General features: G+C 30.0%; 1 protein-coding gene across 1 annotated transcript; it reads right to left on the bottom strand.

The window, feature by feature from the left end:
* Nucleotides 1–318: 318 nt before the first annotated feature.
* Nucleotides 319–11,811, bottom strand: LOC107436551 (cuticle protein 10.9). Its single transcript, XM_016048313.3, has 3 exons — nucleotides 11,700–11,811; nucleotides 9,209–9,256; nucleotides 319–819 (listed from the first exon to the last, which is right to left on the bottom strand). The coding sequence occupies exons 1-3, from the start codon at nucleotides 11,703–11,705 to the stop codon at nucleotides 421–423; spliced, it is 453 nt and encodes a 150-aa protein (XP_015903799.2). The 5' UTR covers nucleotides 11,706–11,811; the 3' UTR covers nucleotides 319–420.
* Nucleotides 11,812–12,733: the final 922 nt, after the last annotated feature.

The following is a 12,733-nucleotide window of genomic DNA, read 5'->3' on the forward strand; positions in this document are numbered from 1 at the left end:
TCCCTTTTTTTTGAATAAACTTCTTAGTTGGTTTTAAAATTGTAAGGCAATATAATTAAATCTTAAAGTAACCCGTATAGATGGGCAATTCAATGCTAATAATAATAATTTCGTTTTCAGATATAAAAATATTTCTAATATCAGTATAAAAATAGGTTTGAAAATATAATCAATATATAGATTTAGATTATTATTATTTTTTTCTTTCAAAATTTAGTTATGAGTTCCATGTTTCCGTTCAAGACCTTCAAGTGTTTTGACTTTTAACTCAGTTCACCTTCCGCAACAGCTAGGAAAAAAAAGTAATAACGCAATAAGAACATGATTGAATTTCAATTTATTTTACACTAAACATAACATAACAAAAAGGAATAAACAATTTACACCAAATCAATTTATATAACTTCTTTTTACAAGACATTAATATCCTCCGACCCACGGACTCATTGGAGAATTGGCTGGAACAAGTACATAGCGGACACCCTGAGGTTGTCGTCGGACAGCAGGTCTTACTGGAGTTGGAGCTGCTTCATTACTGTATCTTATGATAGGTCCTTTGGCGTCTGGTGAACTTGATTCTACGATTACATTAGCTGGGGCGCTGTTATCGGTTCCAGGTTCATTTGTTTTTACTACTGCACGGAAACCACCAGCATCTGCTACGTATTCAACCACTCGGCTCCTTCCATCTAAATCTGTCACAGTGTACGATCCTTGAACATTTCCTGCACCATCTCCAGATTCTTGGTGGCCACTTGATCCTTCATCACCTTGTGCTAAATAATTGAATGAATATGGTATGGGAGCATACTGGATAGGCTGAAAGAATTAAACTCTGAATTAAGTGAGATAGTAATGATTGAGATCCGGGGTATACATTTGTCTGACATTTTGAGGTTATTCACGATCTGGAAAATTTAAAAACTCGATTATTATATTTTCTAAACGCTTTTAAAATAACATAATGTTAACTTTCGTCTTTAGTTTTGCATAATGAATTTTGAAGTTTCCACCAATGTAATCTAATCCATAAGGTTTTTAGCAAAAATGTACTTTTTCCAGATTCCAGAGAAGGTTTTTTTACATATAAAGTTATAGCAAAATTCATTTTATTCTTAATTTAATACATTTTATCGAAAATTATATTAACCACCATTATATCTGATTTGTTTAAACATGAATGTAAAATGTCAGCTGATCATTTGAAGAATGATTACGTGCAGGAAAAAAAATTTAAATTTCCTGCTTTCAATTATAAATACAAGCCTTGCTTCATTATCAATAAACGTATAGTTCCTCAAAAACGTCAAGTGCTGGTAGATATTAGTGCAGGGTTGCCAACCTTTTTTCTTTTTTGGAAATTTTTTTACTGTGGTAGCTAAGTTTATGTTTTAATGCATGATTTTTCTGTTTTGGAAATTTGAATTAGAGTTAATTTTTTTCCCACCACTACCTGTAAATGATTCAAAAGTTTATGAAAAAGCCACTTCCTTTCCCCTTTCTTTCAGGAAGCTTTTAAAATAATAGAAAAATTACCAAAATTTATGAAAGATTTGTTTCTAATTGCCCATCACCATAACTTTGCAAAAAGCGTAGTAATTGGGAACCGGTTAACTGAGTACCAAATTCCTTCAAATCGCAAGATTCGCATGAGGCTCGTAACCCCCTCTTTAAAGTATGTACAGTTACCAAAATTTAGTTACCATTTTAAGCACAATTTTCCCACCAGAGATACAAAATCTGAAAAGGCTAATAGATTTATCTGAACAAATTTACGTTTTAAAAATTATTCCCAACATACCCCGGGATGCCAACTGCTCCGCCTTGTGCGAAAGTTTTTATAATCTGGTAACGAATTAAAAAGTAAAACTTGTAGAACAATGGATAATTTCGCCAACTCATCATAGTCTATCCACGAGATACTATACTCATATGCTGTAGTTATCTTAGTCTCAGCCCCGCGAGGGGCTCTAATTCATCTGAGTGACGAGCTACTGTACCTAAGTCGTATTCTGTATGAAGCTTCGAACTTTTTATGGGTAGGGGTGGAAAAATAATTTAAAATAAAATTTACTAAAGTCATAGCATTTTAAAATTCGATACCGCTGGAAAATGTCAAAACGGAGTAAATTGGCATTTCTGCACACTGTTTTCGGTTTGACATATAATGTTAATAAGACTTACAATTTTTCAACATATGTGCACATAAAATAAATAATACATCTAAGTTTTGTGCTTTATACGCGTTAGGGTTGGGTTGGTATCTGAATCTATAATAATTTGCAATTAGTACTGAAACCTTAAACCTAGAGATGCCAACTACACCGGATTTGGCGAAATATTATGAAAAATGGTAAAGATCTGCAAACTAGAAACTGTATATTTTCGGTCAATTTTGCCAGCTTTAATAATGGCTCAACACGGTTGTTCTGAAACAAGATGGTTTTAATATAAGCCTTTGATTTTATTTAAGGGAAGTGGTGAGTAAAAAATCCTGTAAATCGAATCTACTAAACCAAGAATCATACATGAAAAGACTACCACTCAAAAATATTTATCAGCATTCTTGAGCAAATTTGCATCGCTGCTAACATAGTCAGAATTTAAAATGAATACATATTGAATGAATTCACTTAGTATCAGTTATTTTATTAGTTATTCTAATAACATTTAAAAGTAGTCGATAAAAACAATCTAATAATTAACTTTATTTTTATATTAAAAGAATAATTGGTAGCAGTATTTATAAAACTAAGTCATCATCATCATCATATTTGGCTAGACAGCCCAGGGTGGGCCAGTGCCTTCCTTTGAATTCGAATCCACTTCTCTCTACTTTTGACACTTGTTCGCCAGTTTTTCTCCTTTAGAGTAAGGAAATCAGTCTCAACTAAATCTAGCCATCTCAGATAAAACTAAGTATCTGTCATTAATTTCGTTTATACCGTTACTTCAGTTAAATAAATAGACAGCTACCAATACTGCTGTAGTTGAAATAGCTGGAAACTTTCACCATTCAGTTGCTCTTCGGCGATTTATTATTTATTCCCACTCAGATGAATTCCCCTAGCGGGCTGATGCTAAGATAACCACCACATATGAGAATGAGTGATATAGATGGAATTTTAGAAACAACTGGAGGGAGTTAATGGCACAAAAATAATTTTCTTTACTTCTTTCTCTATAAATAATTCATTTTAAAACTGAATAAGTTCATTTCACTGAGAACTATCCCAGCTTCATGTGAGAAACGATACATATTGATTATTAAATTCTTATTTATTATTATTATTAAAATTTACTTATTGAAGGTTAGGAGAAGGTCGCAAATGGTTAAAGTTCCCCACTGAATAAATTCAGTTGAAGTTTAGGTAGCAGTATGGTCATGTAACTCTTTAGGACTTTCCGGAAGATTTTGTGTTTGTATTTAACGTGAAAGCCAAATTTAGAAAAGAATCAAATACCACTATTTACATAAATTTAAACGTAATATAATTTTAATGTTATGACAGTGATTCTATCTTTTCAACCATGAAAACCAATACAAAAAAATAAGCTGACATGCGTCGGCTTATGTTGTAACAATCAATAAGGACAACTTAACCTGTTAGCATCCAGCATCTTATTTATAGGACAGTTTCTTTTTTCAAAACATATATATAGTGGTAGGACTATTGTTTTAATTTTGTCTTTTATCTAGGAGAATTAAAAGTTTCCTTTCCACCATAATTTATTAGTGATTCTATCACTAGATGTATAACTATAAGGTGCTGGGACATTTCGTACTGAAATGGTAACAAATAGTTTATATTGGCAATTTAGTTGAATTACATATCATACCACTTTTTTCATAAAGCCACTTTTTGCACCCTTTCAATGTAACAAATTGGGATAAAACGGGTTAAAGTAGTAGTGAAATTTGGGATATCGTACGTAATCTGATGTATCCATAACTGGCAAAAAAATATAGAAATGCAAAGCGCAGGATGATACTAGATTTTATAAAACTTTAAGGGGAAGTGGACTCGAAAAACGTTAGTCTTTAATTTTCAAGTGTCGTATTGGGCATTGACCAAATGTTTATAATGTTAAATGTGTTTAAGTCTAAGAAAGTTAATCCTTTAACCCCTTAACTTGTGCTTTCGAGTTGATTCGAGCGCGCTAAACAGGCCAAACTGTGCACACTCGAGATAATTAAAGCGCTTTTGTATTTTATTTTGCTATAATTTTTCACACTCGAATATAATTCGCGATCGCAACGAACTATAGGGGGCGTTGTTGTATGAGACGCTTACCTGCGATTTCCATATGAACCGTCATTCAGTTACTTTGGAGACGTCGTTAATGTAGCGTGTAGCATTGCAACGTTCCTTCTTTAGTGTGGCTTATTAAATTTAAAAAAGAAAAATGCTTGATCTTCTTTCTTGTACAACCGAAAACAAAATGGTATCTCTTTTTATTAGAGAAGGAATATCCAAAACACATCGGAAAAATATTTGTACATTAACAGAAAAAAATATGTATATTCTTATAAGAGTTAAAACCTAATGCCCGAGAAATAGTATTACTAAATTTAATGATATAACATGAAAGGCCCATTTAAACTTTACATTCTATAGTTTTAAGAATCATATTAGTTCAAAAATTAAAATGAACAAAAAGTATACATAAGCCTCATAATTTTATGAAATTTAATTTTGTAAACAACGTTTTTTGACAACAATTTTTATCAAAAAATTTCAAGTTTCAATAAAAATCATTATTTAGAAACTAAGAAACGTAAAATAAAGAATGCTGACGAAACAAAAACAAAAAAAACAAAAAAAAACAATTCTTTTTTGTCGCCATTTTTAGTGCTACGAATATTCGTCTTTGGGATTTGCCAAAAACAAAACAAGATGCAATTTTATTTTTTCAGGAGGGAAATATTTTACCGAAAAAACGAAAATGCACCAATTCCCACAACATAAAACTTTATCTTGGCAAACGTACGTTTTGGAAATGTTATTTCATTTGGAATCTTATTCATCAGAGTTCATATGGCGATATGATTGTTTTGAATCTATACTAAACTCTATATCGGCTCATTTTCCTCCGAAATCCAACTAACTATTTTGATTTTAAATAAAGTGTTTTATTTTATGAACTGTCGCAAAAATTTTAAGAAAAAATTGGCGGCACTTAAAAACCGCCAAATCTGTAACGGCGGTGGCGTTAATACGTCGTAAGTACCGAATTTTTATTCCATACTTTTCTGAATCATATTATTTCAAACATTGGAATATACAAGAAGTATACATAAACACATAATGTTATACCATTTAATTCTTCAAAAGTATTTTGAGAACAATTTTTATCAAAAAATTATAAACTAAAAAACGGAAAATAAAGAATTCTTAGGATAAAAAAAACGATTTTAAGAATTATTAACATTGAAATAAAAACTTTCATATTGTTTCTTTTTTTATTATTCTTATAGTTCTTAATCAGACGTAAAAAACCATTCTGTAGAGAACCATCATCAAATGAAAAAAAAATATTTACAAGCAAATTTTTTATTGTAAAAATCATTGCACTTACCTGATTTATGATTCCCGGAGAATTCCAAAACGATAAGTTCCTTGTTTGAAAACTTTATTCTCAAATAATAGATACATAGTTTATACCTTCATTACTTTTAGATAACATACTACACAGAAAAATTTTATAATTGATATGAATTTGAATATGTAGCTAAAAACAGAATAGCTGAATTCTAGTTGAACTTATTCTTACAAAATTAAAAAAAACTTACCAAGAAAACGATTTAAATTAATTAAGAATCAGCACAAATGGCACTATTTCAAGTAACTTGGATAATTTTTTATTGTTGTTTTCCGAATTATATGGATACAGAAATATGTACTATTCTATAACGAAGAAGAATATGCTATAACTATTACAATTCTGTATGTTCTGAATTCATATTTATTCACTGGAATGACCGAAAGCAATGTTGACTTCACTTTAATTCGTAATGAATTGAAGACAGAAGAAATGCATTTTACCTTAATACACACATCTGTAACAGTATCCGAAATCGGAAGTCATCAGTTGCAAGTTTGTTGATAATAGAAATTAAATATTATTGAGGAATTTTTCTTCAAATGTTTGGCGTGTTCTGTTCCTGAAAGATTTACTAATATTCAGGAGATTTTTTTCAAGTTCTTCGGCCTTTTCCTTAGGGAAATTTTGTTTCTTATTTGCTGCTAAAAAATGGCGTCTGATTCAGTCAATGACTTTGATGGAACTAAATGAAAACGTGATAAATTAATGTCCGATATTTACAGGCTCCCGCTAGACGGCGTACTCGAGCGTTGCGATCGCGAATAGGAAATTGAAAATAACAATGTGAAAGCTAAGAAAAAAAATCGTTTTATTGATATTAATCATTTACATAGGATTGTAAGCTACACCACTTTTTTTATTCAAGAATAAAATATACAGAGATGCCAACTTGCTCCGGACAGCAAATATATATTTTAAAGTGGTAGTTTATCAATTATGATTCTTGGTTTAATAAATTCAATTTAGTAGATTTTTATCCACCACTATTTCTAAATAATTCGTTGGCTTATATAATTCAGCTTATATAAGCCTACGAAGTATTATTTTATTACTTGTAATTTTGTTATTGCCTAATAATGGCAAAGTGCCATTTTTCTTTTCTCAAGAACTCCCCAACCCAAGAACTCCCCAAACTTTAATTTTGTCATGTATGTTTCTTAGTTTAACTTCAGGATGAATGGGAAAAGGGCCGTAAGGCCTCAGACGCTCAGTTCCACTACAACGAACGAACGAACGCCTACGAATTTTTTAATTCTTAGGCTTATATAATTCGCCACTTTTTAGTCTTATGACTTTTTCATAAATTATGTCTTTTATTTTTCACAAATCAATTATTGTACATATTAAATCATGTTTTATCTTTATTTTAAGTTTAAGTCTATAATCAATATTTCTAATGTTATGTAAAGACGTCAATTTGTCATATTGAATTTTTTCATTGTTTTATTATTTCTCAAGCAAACGGCTTGATTTTTTATGGCTACCACAATGTTTGCCAAATCAATGTATTTTACCTTACTGTATGTAATTTAATGATGAATGGGATAGGGGCTGCTTCCCGGAACAGGTGCCCAGTTTATTTAAATAAAGAAAGCAAGTCTTATAACTTTTCTGTAACCAGTTTCTGTGCAAGTTTCCAGTATTTCATGATGAACGAGAAAAGGGCCATTACATGGCCTCAGATGCCCAGTTCTACTGAACAGACCAGACTATTACTTATGTCAGGCTATACTTTTCATAAAGTAAGCAAAAATAGTCAAATATTTGAAAAATTTACTTTGTAGTTATTTACCGTTTTTTAAAATTATTTTGGCGTGTCCTGAGCAGTTGGCATCTCAGAATACAGCCATTTTCCGTGGTACAATCAAAATATATAAAAAAGTATATCAAAATTGTCCACCAAAAGAAAAGACAATGTTCTAAAGTGTGTTTTTTTACATAAAAAAAAAGTTTTTTTTGGCCTGTTTTTTTCAAAAACTCTATGAGTGAGGGGTTAACCGCGAAAATTCGCACTCCCTTGGGTATGTTTTTTCAATAAATAAATGCTATTAACTTACTTTTTTAAAATTCATTTCGAGGGAACAAAAATCGCGAACCTTTGAATACGCTAGTAATTAAAGTATAATAATACATTGATATGAAATTATGAATTTCTCCTATTTTTAAATTATAGTGATAGTCATATTTAAAATTATTATCAGAGCTAACTATAACCACTTTTGATAAAGAAAGGTACTTTTTTACATTAAACATCAATACTATTTTTTGGAAAATGCAATGTTCGTAGTGAATGGATTTAGTTACTCAAAGACTCGATAATGCCAATTCACTGAACTTTTTGTGGGTAAACATATTGGTTAACAACTATTGTTAGAAAATGTCTTGTGTTTAATAATTGATTATTGGGTTTACTTAGTAAATACCTGATTTAAAATTATTTTGTTCATTATGACATTCACACAAATATATAAAATGACACTTCGTTATGCTTAGCCCGTTAAGTGTCTTTTAAATAGTAATAGTAATTTTTAAAAATGTATCGTTTGTTTCTGTACCATTTCGTAAATATTTGTTGAAATTCAGGGCTTCCAACTATCTACGTTTTCTGTAGAAAACGTTACATTACTACATATAAAAAACTATAAATAACTTAAAAATATATAAATAACTTAAATATTCATGTGCAATGCCACTTTGTTTCAGCTCTCTCGTGATGAGACTTTTAAAATGTTGGTAAAATTACAAAAAATTCTTTAAGCATTGGTTTTTAAATGTCTACCGTTCTGTGAAATATTTTGCAAAAAGCGTAGTAGTTGGCAGGCCTGGGAAATGAATCAGTTATCTATCCATGAAGCATTAACTTACTTTTACAGAATGGGGGTTCAAGACCCAGCGTTGACGCCACAATATTTCCTTCAACACATGAAGAATTTTCTGTTCCCTGCACTCTCCAATGCCCATTATTTAACGAAAGGCCAATCTTCAATGTCCAGTTAAACGGTTTTGAAACCATTCTATTTGCAAATGGTTAAAAAACCGCATAGTTTTGTATTCATTGTTTCACAGAATAAATTATATACGGGTTTTAGAAAATTTTAATGATGGTAGTTAACTCACGTTAATGCTAGCAGGAATTACTTATTTTAAGATTCCATATCCCTTTAAATGCCAATGTTCCATTTTTGGAACACGTTTCTTTTTAAAAATGTTAAAGAAGCGTCACTGACATATTTCATTCATAGCACTTACAATTTGAGATGGTGAATATTCTTATCAACCAGAATATATAAATAATATAAAATTGTATATTTTGTGATTTATATTATGCTCTAAAAGCAACCAGTTGCTTCGTCTCTAGTCAAATGAGGAGCTAATTAAAAAAATTCTCATTTAATTTAAGCACAGCGCTGGTACCACTTTTTTCATGACGGCACTTTGACTATTACTGCAAAATGAGAGTCCGGCAGGTAAAAGCCCGGATCCAAAAGCAAGACAACACCGGCAGGTAAATGATTAAATGTGAGGAGTCGGGTGAGGAGGGTTGCCAAATATGTTGTCATCCTCATTACGAAATATTAAGTAATAAAGTTTTTATAATTACCCCTTGTGCATAGACAGTGACCAGGAAAGCAGCAAAAACAATTAAAACCTGTAAAAATACACAGTAAATAAAATATTTTTGTTAAGATCAATGCTAAGGACATTAACCTATATAACACAATGTTTACACACAAGCGCCCCCATGTATATTTTTAAAAAAGATAAAAGGTAATATCTTATTCCTTGTTCCTCATATTTTATTTTTGAAATTTATCTTAGATAAAGCATGATATTCATATTCAGATTAATATATTAATACACACTGTTAGAAATTTCTCGAAAAAAATGGTTAAATAACAATTTGCTTTACTTTTATGTTATCATTTTCAATCAAAACAGTTAAATAACCGTTAATAAGATGGTATTCAAACTGTTAATTGTGAGAAAAACCATTCATTAACTGCTTTCACCTAATACGGTTAAAGAACCAGAATTTTATAACATTTAAGCCCACCTAATGAAGCAACCTAGTTCCCTACAGCTGGGTACTCATTATAGCCGAGAGGGCAAAAATGGGTTAAGCAGTATTAACTAATATCCTCGATTTACTACGGAATTTCCGTAGTATCAGGAAGTAATTTTCCTTGTGATAGTAAATGTAATATTTGCTATCCACCTTTATAACTCAATAAAAAGGAACTGAAAGCTATTTGTCCATCACTACATTGAAACAATTTAAACAACTATATAAAATATTGAACAGAAAAGAGACTCATTATTTTAGGTTCTGATGAAAAGCTTATAAAAATGTGATTTGTTTTAAAATTTTCTGAGTTAGTTCCTAACCACAGGAAAATATTTTTCCCAAAACCATTATTGCCATATTGTAAAATGGGATCTATACATGAAAAACATTTAAATGAAAGAAGTAATTGTACACATATAATTAAACCAAGTGGTCCAGGTTTATCTCATTTCGTTTCCATTATTAAATATTTTTAAGAATCATCGGAATCCTGTATAACTCTTGTTCTTATAAAGAAAGATGGATTTAACCCCCATTTATAGACTTGCTTAAATGAGATTCAGTACTCTTTTCTTATGGTAATTTAAGTATTTAGAATTATTTAGAAGTTGAAAAGTCCCTACTCTAAATAAAAAATTATTTTAAAAAGCATATCGTTACCACAATTAATATTCTACTGCCTTGGATGATTGTCATAAATGCTATTTCAAAACCAAATGTACCCGGCGCCTCCACCTCACAACCTATGATTGCATCAAATTTAATACCAATCAATGCTTAAATATCAATTGTGCTTTTTATATTCACGAAAACTTCTGATTATTGCATAAATCATGACTTATATTAAATATCAAATCATGTTTAATTTATCACGCAAATATGCTTGATCTTCTGTAATGCTACCTAAATGCTGCATAATTCAAAATGTTTTTTAATTCAACTTGTAAATACTTCATGATGAATGGGTTAGGGGCCGCTGCGCGGCCCAGGCACCCAGTTTTAGTTAAATAAAGAGAAAGACAAAACTAAATGATTGATTTGAAACACTGAGTCAATTATAGAGTAAATAGATAAATTTTTCCTTTCATATTAGGAAATTTTTGTTTCCTTTTTTTTAAAGTTATTTTACGCATTTATTATTTCTCAAGCAAGCGGCTTGATTTTTTATGGTTACCACAATGTTTGCCAAATCAATGTATTTTATCTTACTGTATGTAATTTAATGATGAATGGGATAGGGGCTGCTTCGTGGCCCAGGTGCTAAGATTATTTAAGTAAAGCAAAGAAAGATTATTCCTTAACTCCCTTTTGCCCCCAAACTTTATTTTTGTCATGTATGTTTCCTAGTCTAGTTTCAGGATGAATGGGAAAAGGGCCGCAAGGCCTCAGACGCCCAGTTCCACTACAACGAACGAACGAACGAAAGAATATTCCTTAAGGAACAAAGAAGAAAAATATGCTTATGCAATAAAAAATACTCTGACTGACTAAAATTTGCAACAGGCATCTGCTGTTCTAAAGGGTAAAGGGTTAATGACTTTTATTGATAAGTGGATAAGAAACTTTTTGAACATAATCAATGAACTTTTTTTAGTAATATATTGCTTTTTTTAACAATAAATTTGTTTCAGTTATTCAATTTCTATATTTTTTTATATAGTTTTGGCTACCAAAACGTTCCTTATTCCACATCAGTTAGCATTTTGAGAATAGTTTCCCCTTTTAATGATAGAGGCGAGCAAAATATTTAGTCTGGTACTTAAAAACCGAAATTTCATAGCCTCCATCAGACACCAAATTTACTTAGTGTACAAAATAACGTTGCATTTAGTGTCAAAAATACATTCTGTCACTAACATTTTTCAGACACCAAAGCGTAAGTCTACAATTACACAACAATAAAACAATTGCGGATGAAACTTAATTAAATTTGAATCAAAACAAAAAGAAACGTTAAATTGAGTATAAAGAATACACTATAAGAAATATCTCATGCGTAAAAAAAGTAAAAGAAATAGCATTTTACCTTCATAATCAGTGATTGATAAAAACGATGCAAAATTCTTCGAGCAAGTTTAGAGAATGGCGCGTTAAAAGCTGGATCTATTCAAATATATACCAAAAATTGCGATTTTCAAGGTAATTCATAAAAATATGTCTTTAGCGCTGCAAATAAAACATATTAATTGCACTCTACATCACTGGTCGTTAATTTCGATTAACTTTTGACCTCGCTTGAAGAGAAATTTATGACATCTTAAAAAAATTTTTATGGTCGTATCTGCTTAAGATTTGCCCCTAATGAATTCGACTTTTTACAAACAGTTCTACAAAATGTAAACTTTTTCCCAATTTAAAAAGAAGTTTACCTTTTAGTATAATTAATCCGAATCATTTATTCAGTTGTGTTCAGTGAAAAAATCATTTAAATCATATAGTTGTCAACCACGCGAATTGCTGTAGGCAAGAAGAATGCCTCTCAAACTGCTAAACACGTAGAAAAGTGTGAAAAATGGCATTTGATTGTTCGAAGCTTTTAAAGAAAAAATTTTGTCGAAATGAGAAGGAAATTTTTTTACAATTTTTAACTTATATATGTTTTTGCGAATTACTAATTTTTATTAACATATTTGTCATTATATCAGACATAAGTTATTTTTTAATTATAAAAAAAAATCAGGTATTTTTTGTAAGTAGATTATTCTGCATACTAAACACGATGCAATGTTTCTCAAACAATATTCAAAACATAATTATACTGAAATTTTAATTATAACATAAATAATTAATTATATAATAGTTATATAACGGTTTACTTAATATAATTAATTAAATTTAAGATAAAAATCAATATTTATTAAAACAGTTTTTTTCACAAGTAAATGAAACACTTTTTTGTATATTAAACATAATTCCATAATTCAAAAATATATTTGTATGAAGCAAAATTATACCTACATTACAAAATAATATAAATATTTCACTAATAACTGTATAGTTATTATTTGTATAATATTTATACAACAGTTATTTTATAATTATGAATAAAAATATAAATAA

This window comes from Parasteatoda tepidariorum, chromosome 8 (assembly GCF_982258835.1).
Source record: "Parasteatoda tepidariorum strain Cologne lab strain chromosome 8, Ptep-v5.0, whole genome shotgun sequence".
Taxonomy (NCBI): Eukaryota; Metazoa; Arthropoda; class Arachnida; order Araneae; family Theridiidae; genus Parasteatoda; species Parasteatoda tepidariorum.

Coding starts and splice junctions, on each gene's coding strand:
- LOC107436551 (XM_016048313.3), bottom strand. Junction 820..9,208: donor TCACTGTCTATGCACAAGGG/GTAATTATAAAA, acceptor TAATTCTTTCAG/CCTATCCAGTATGCTCCCAT.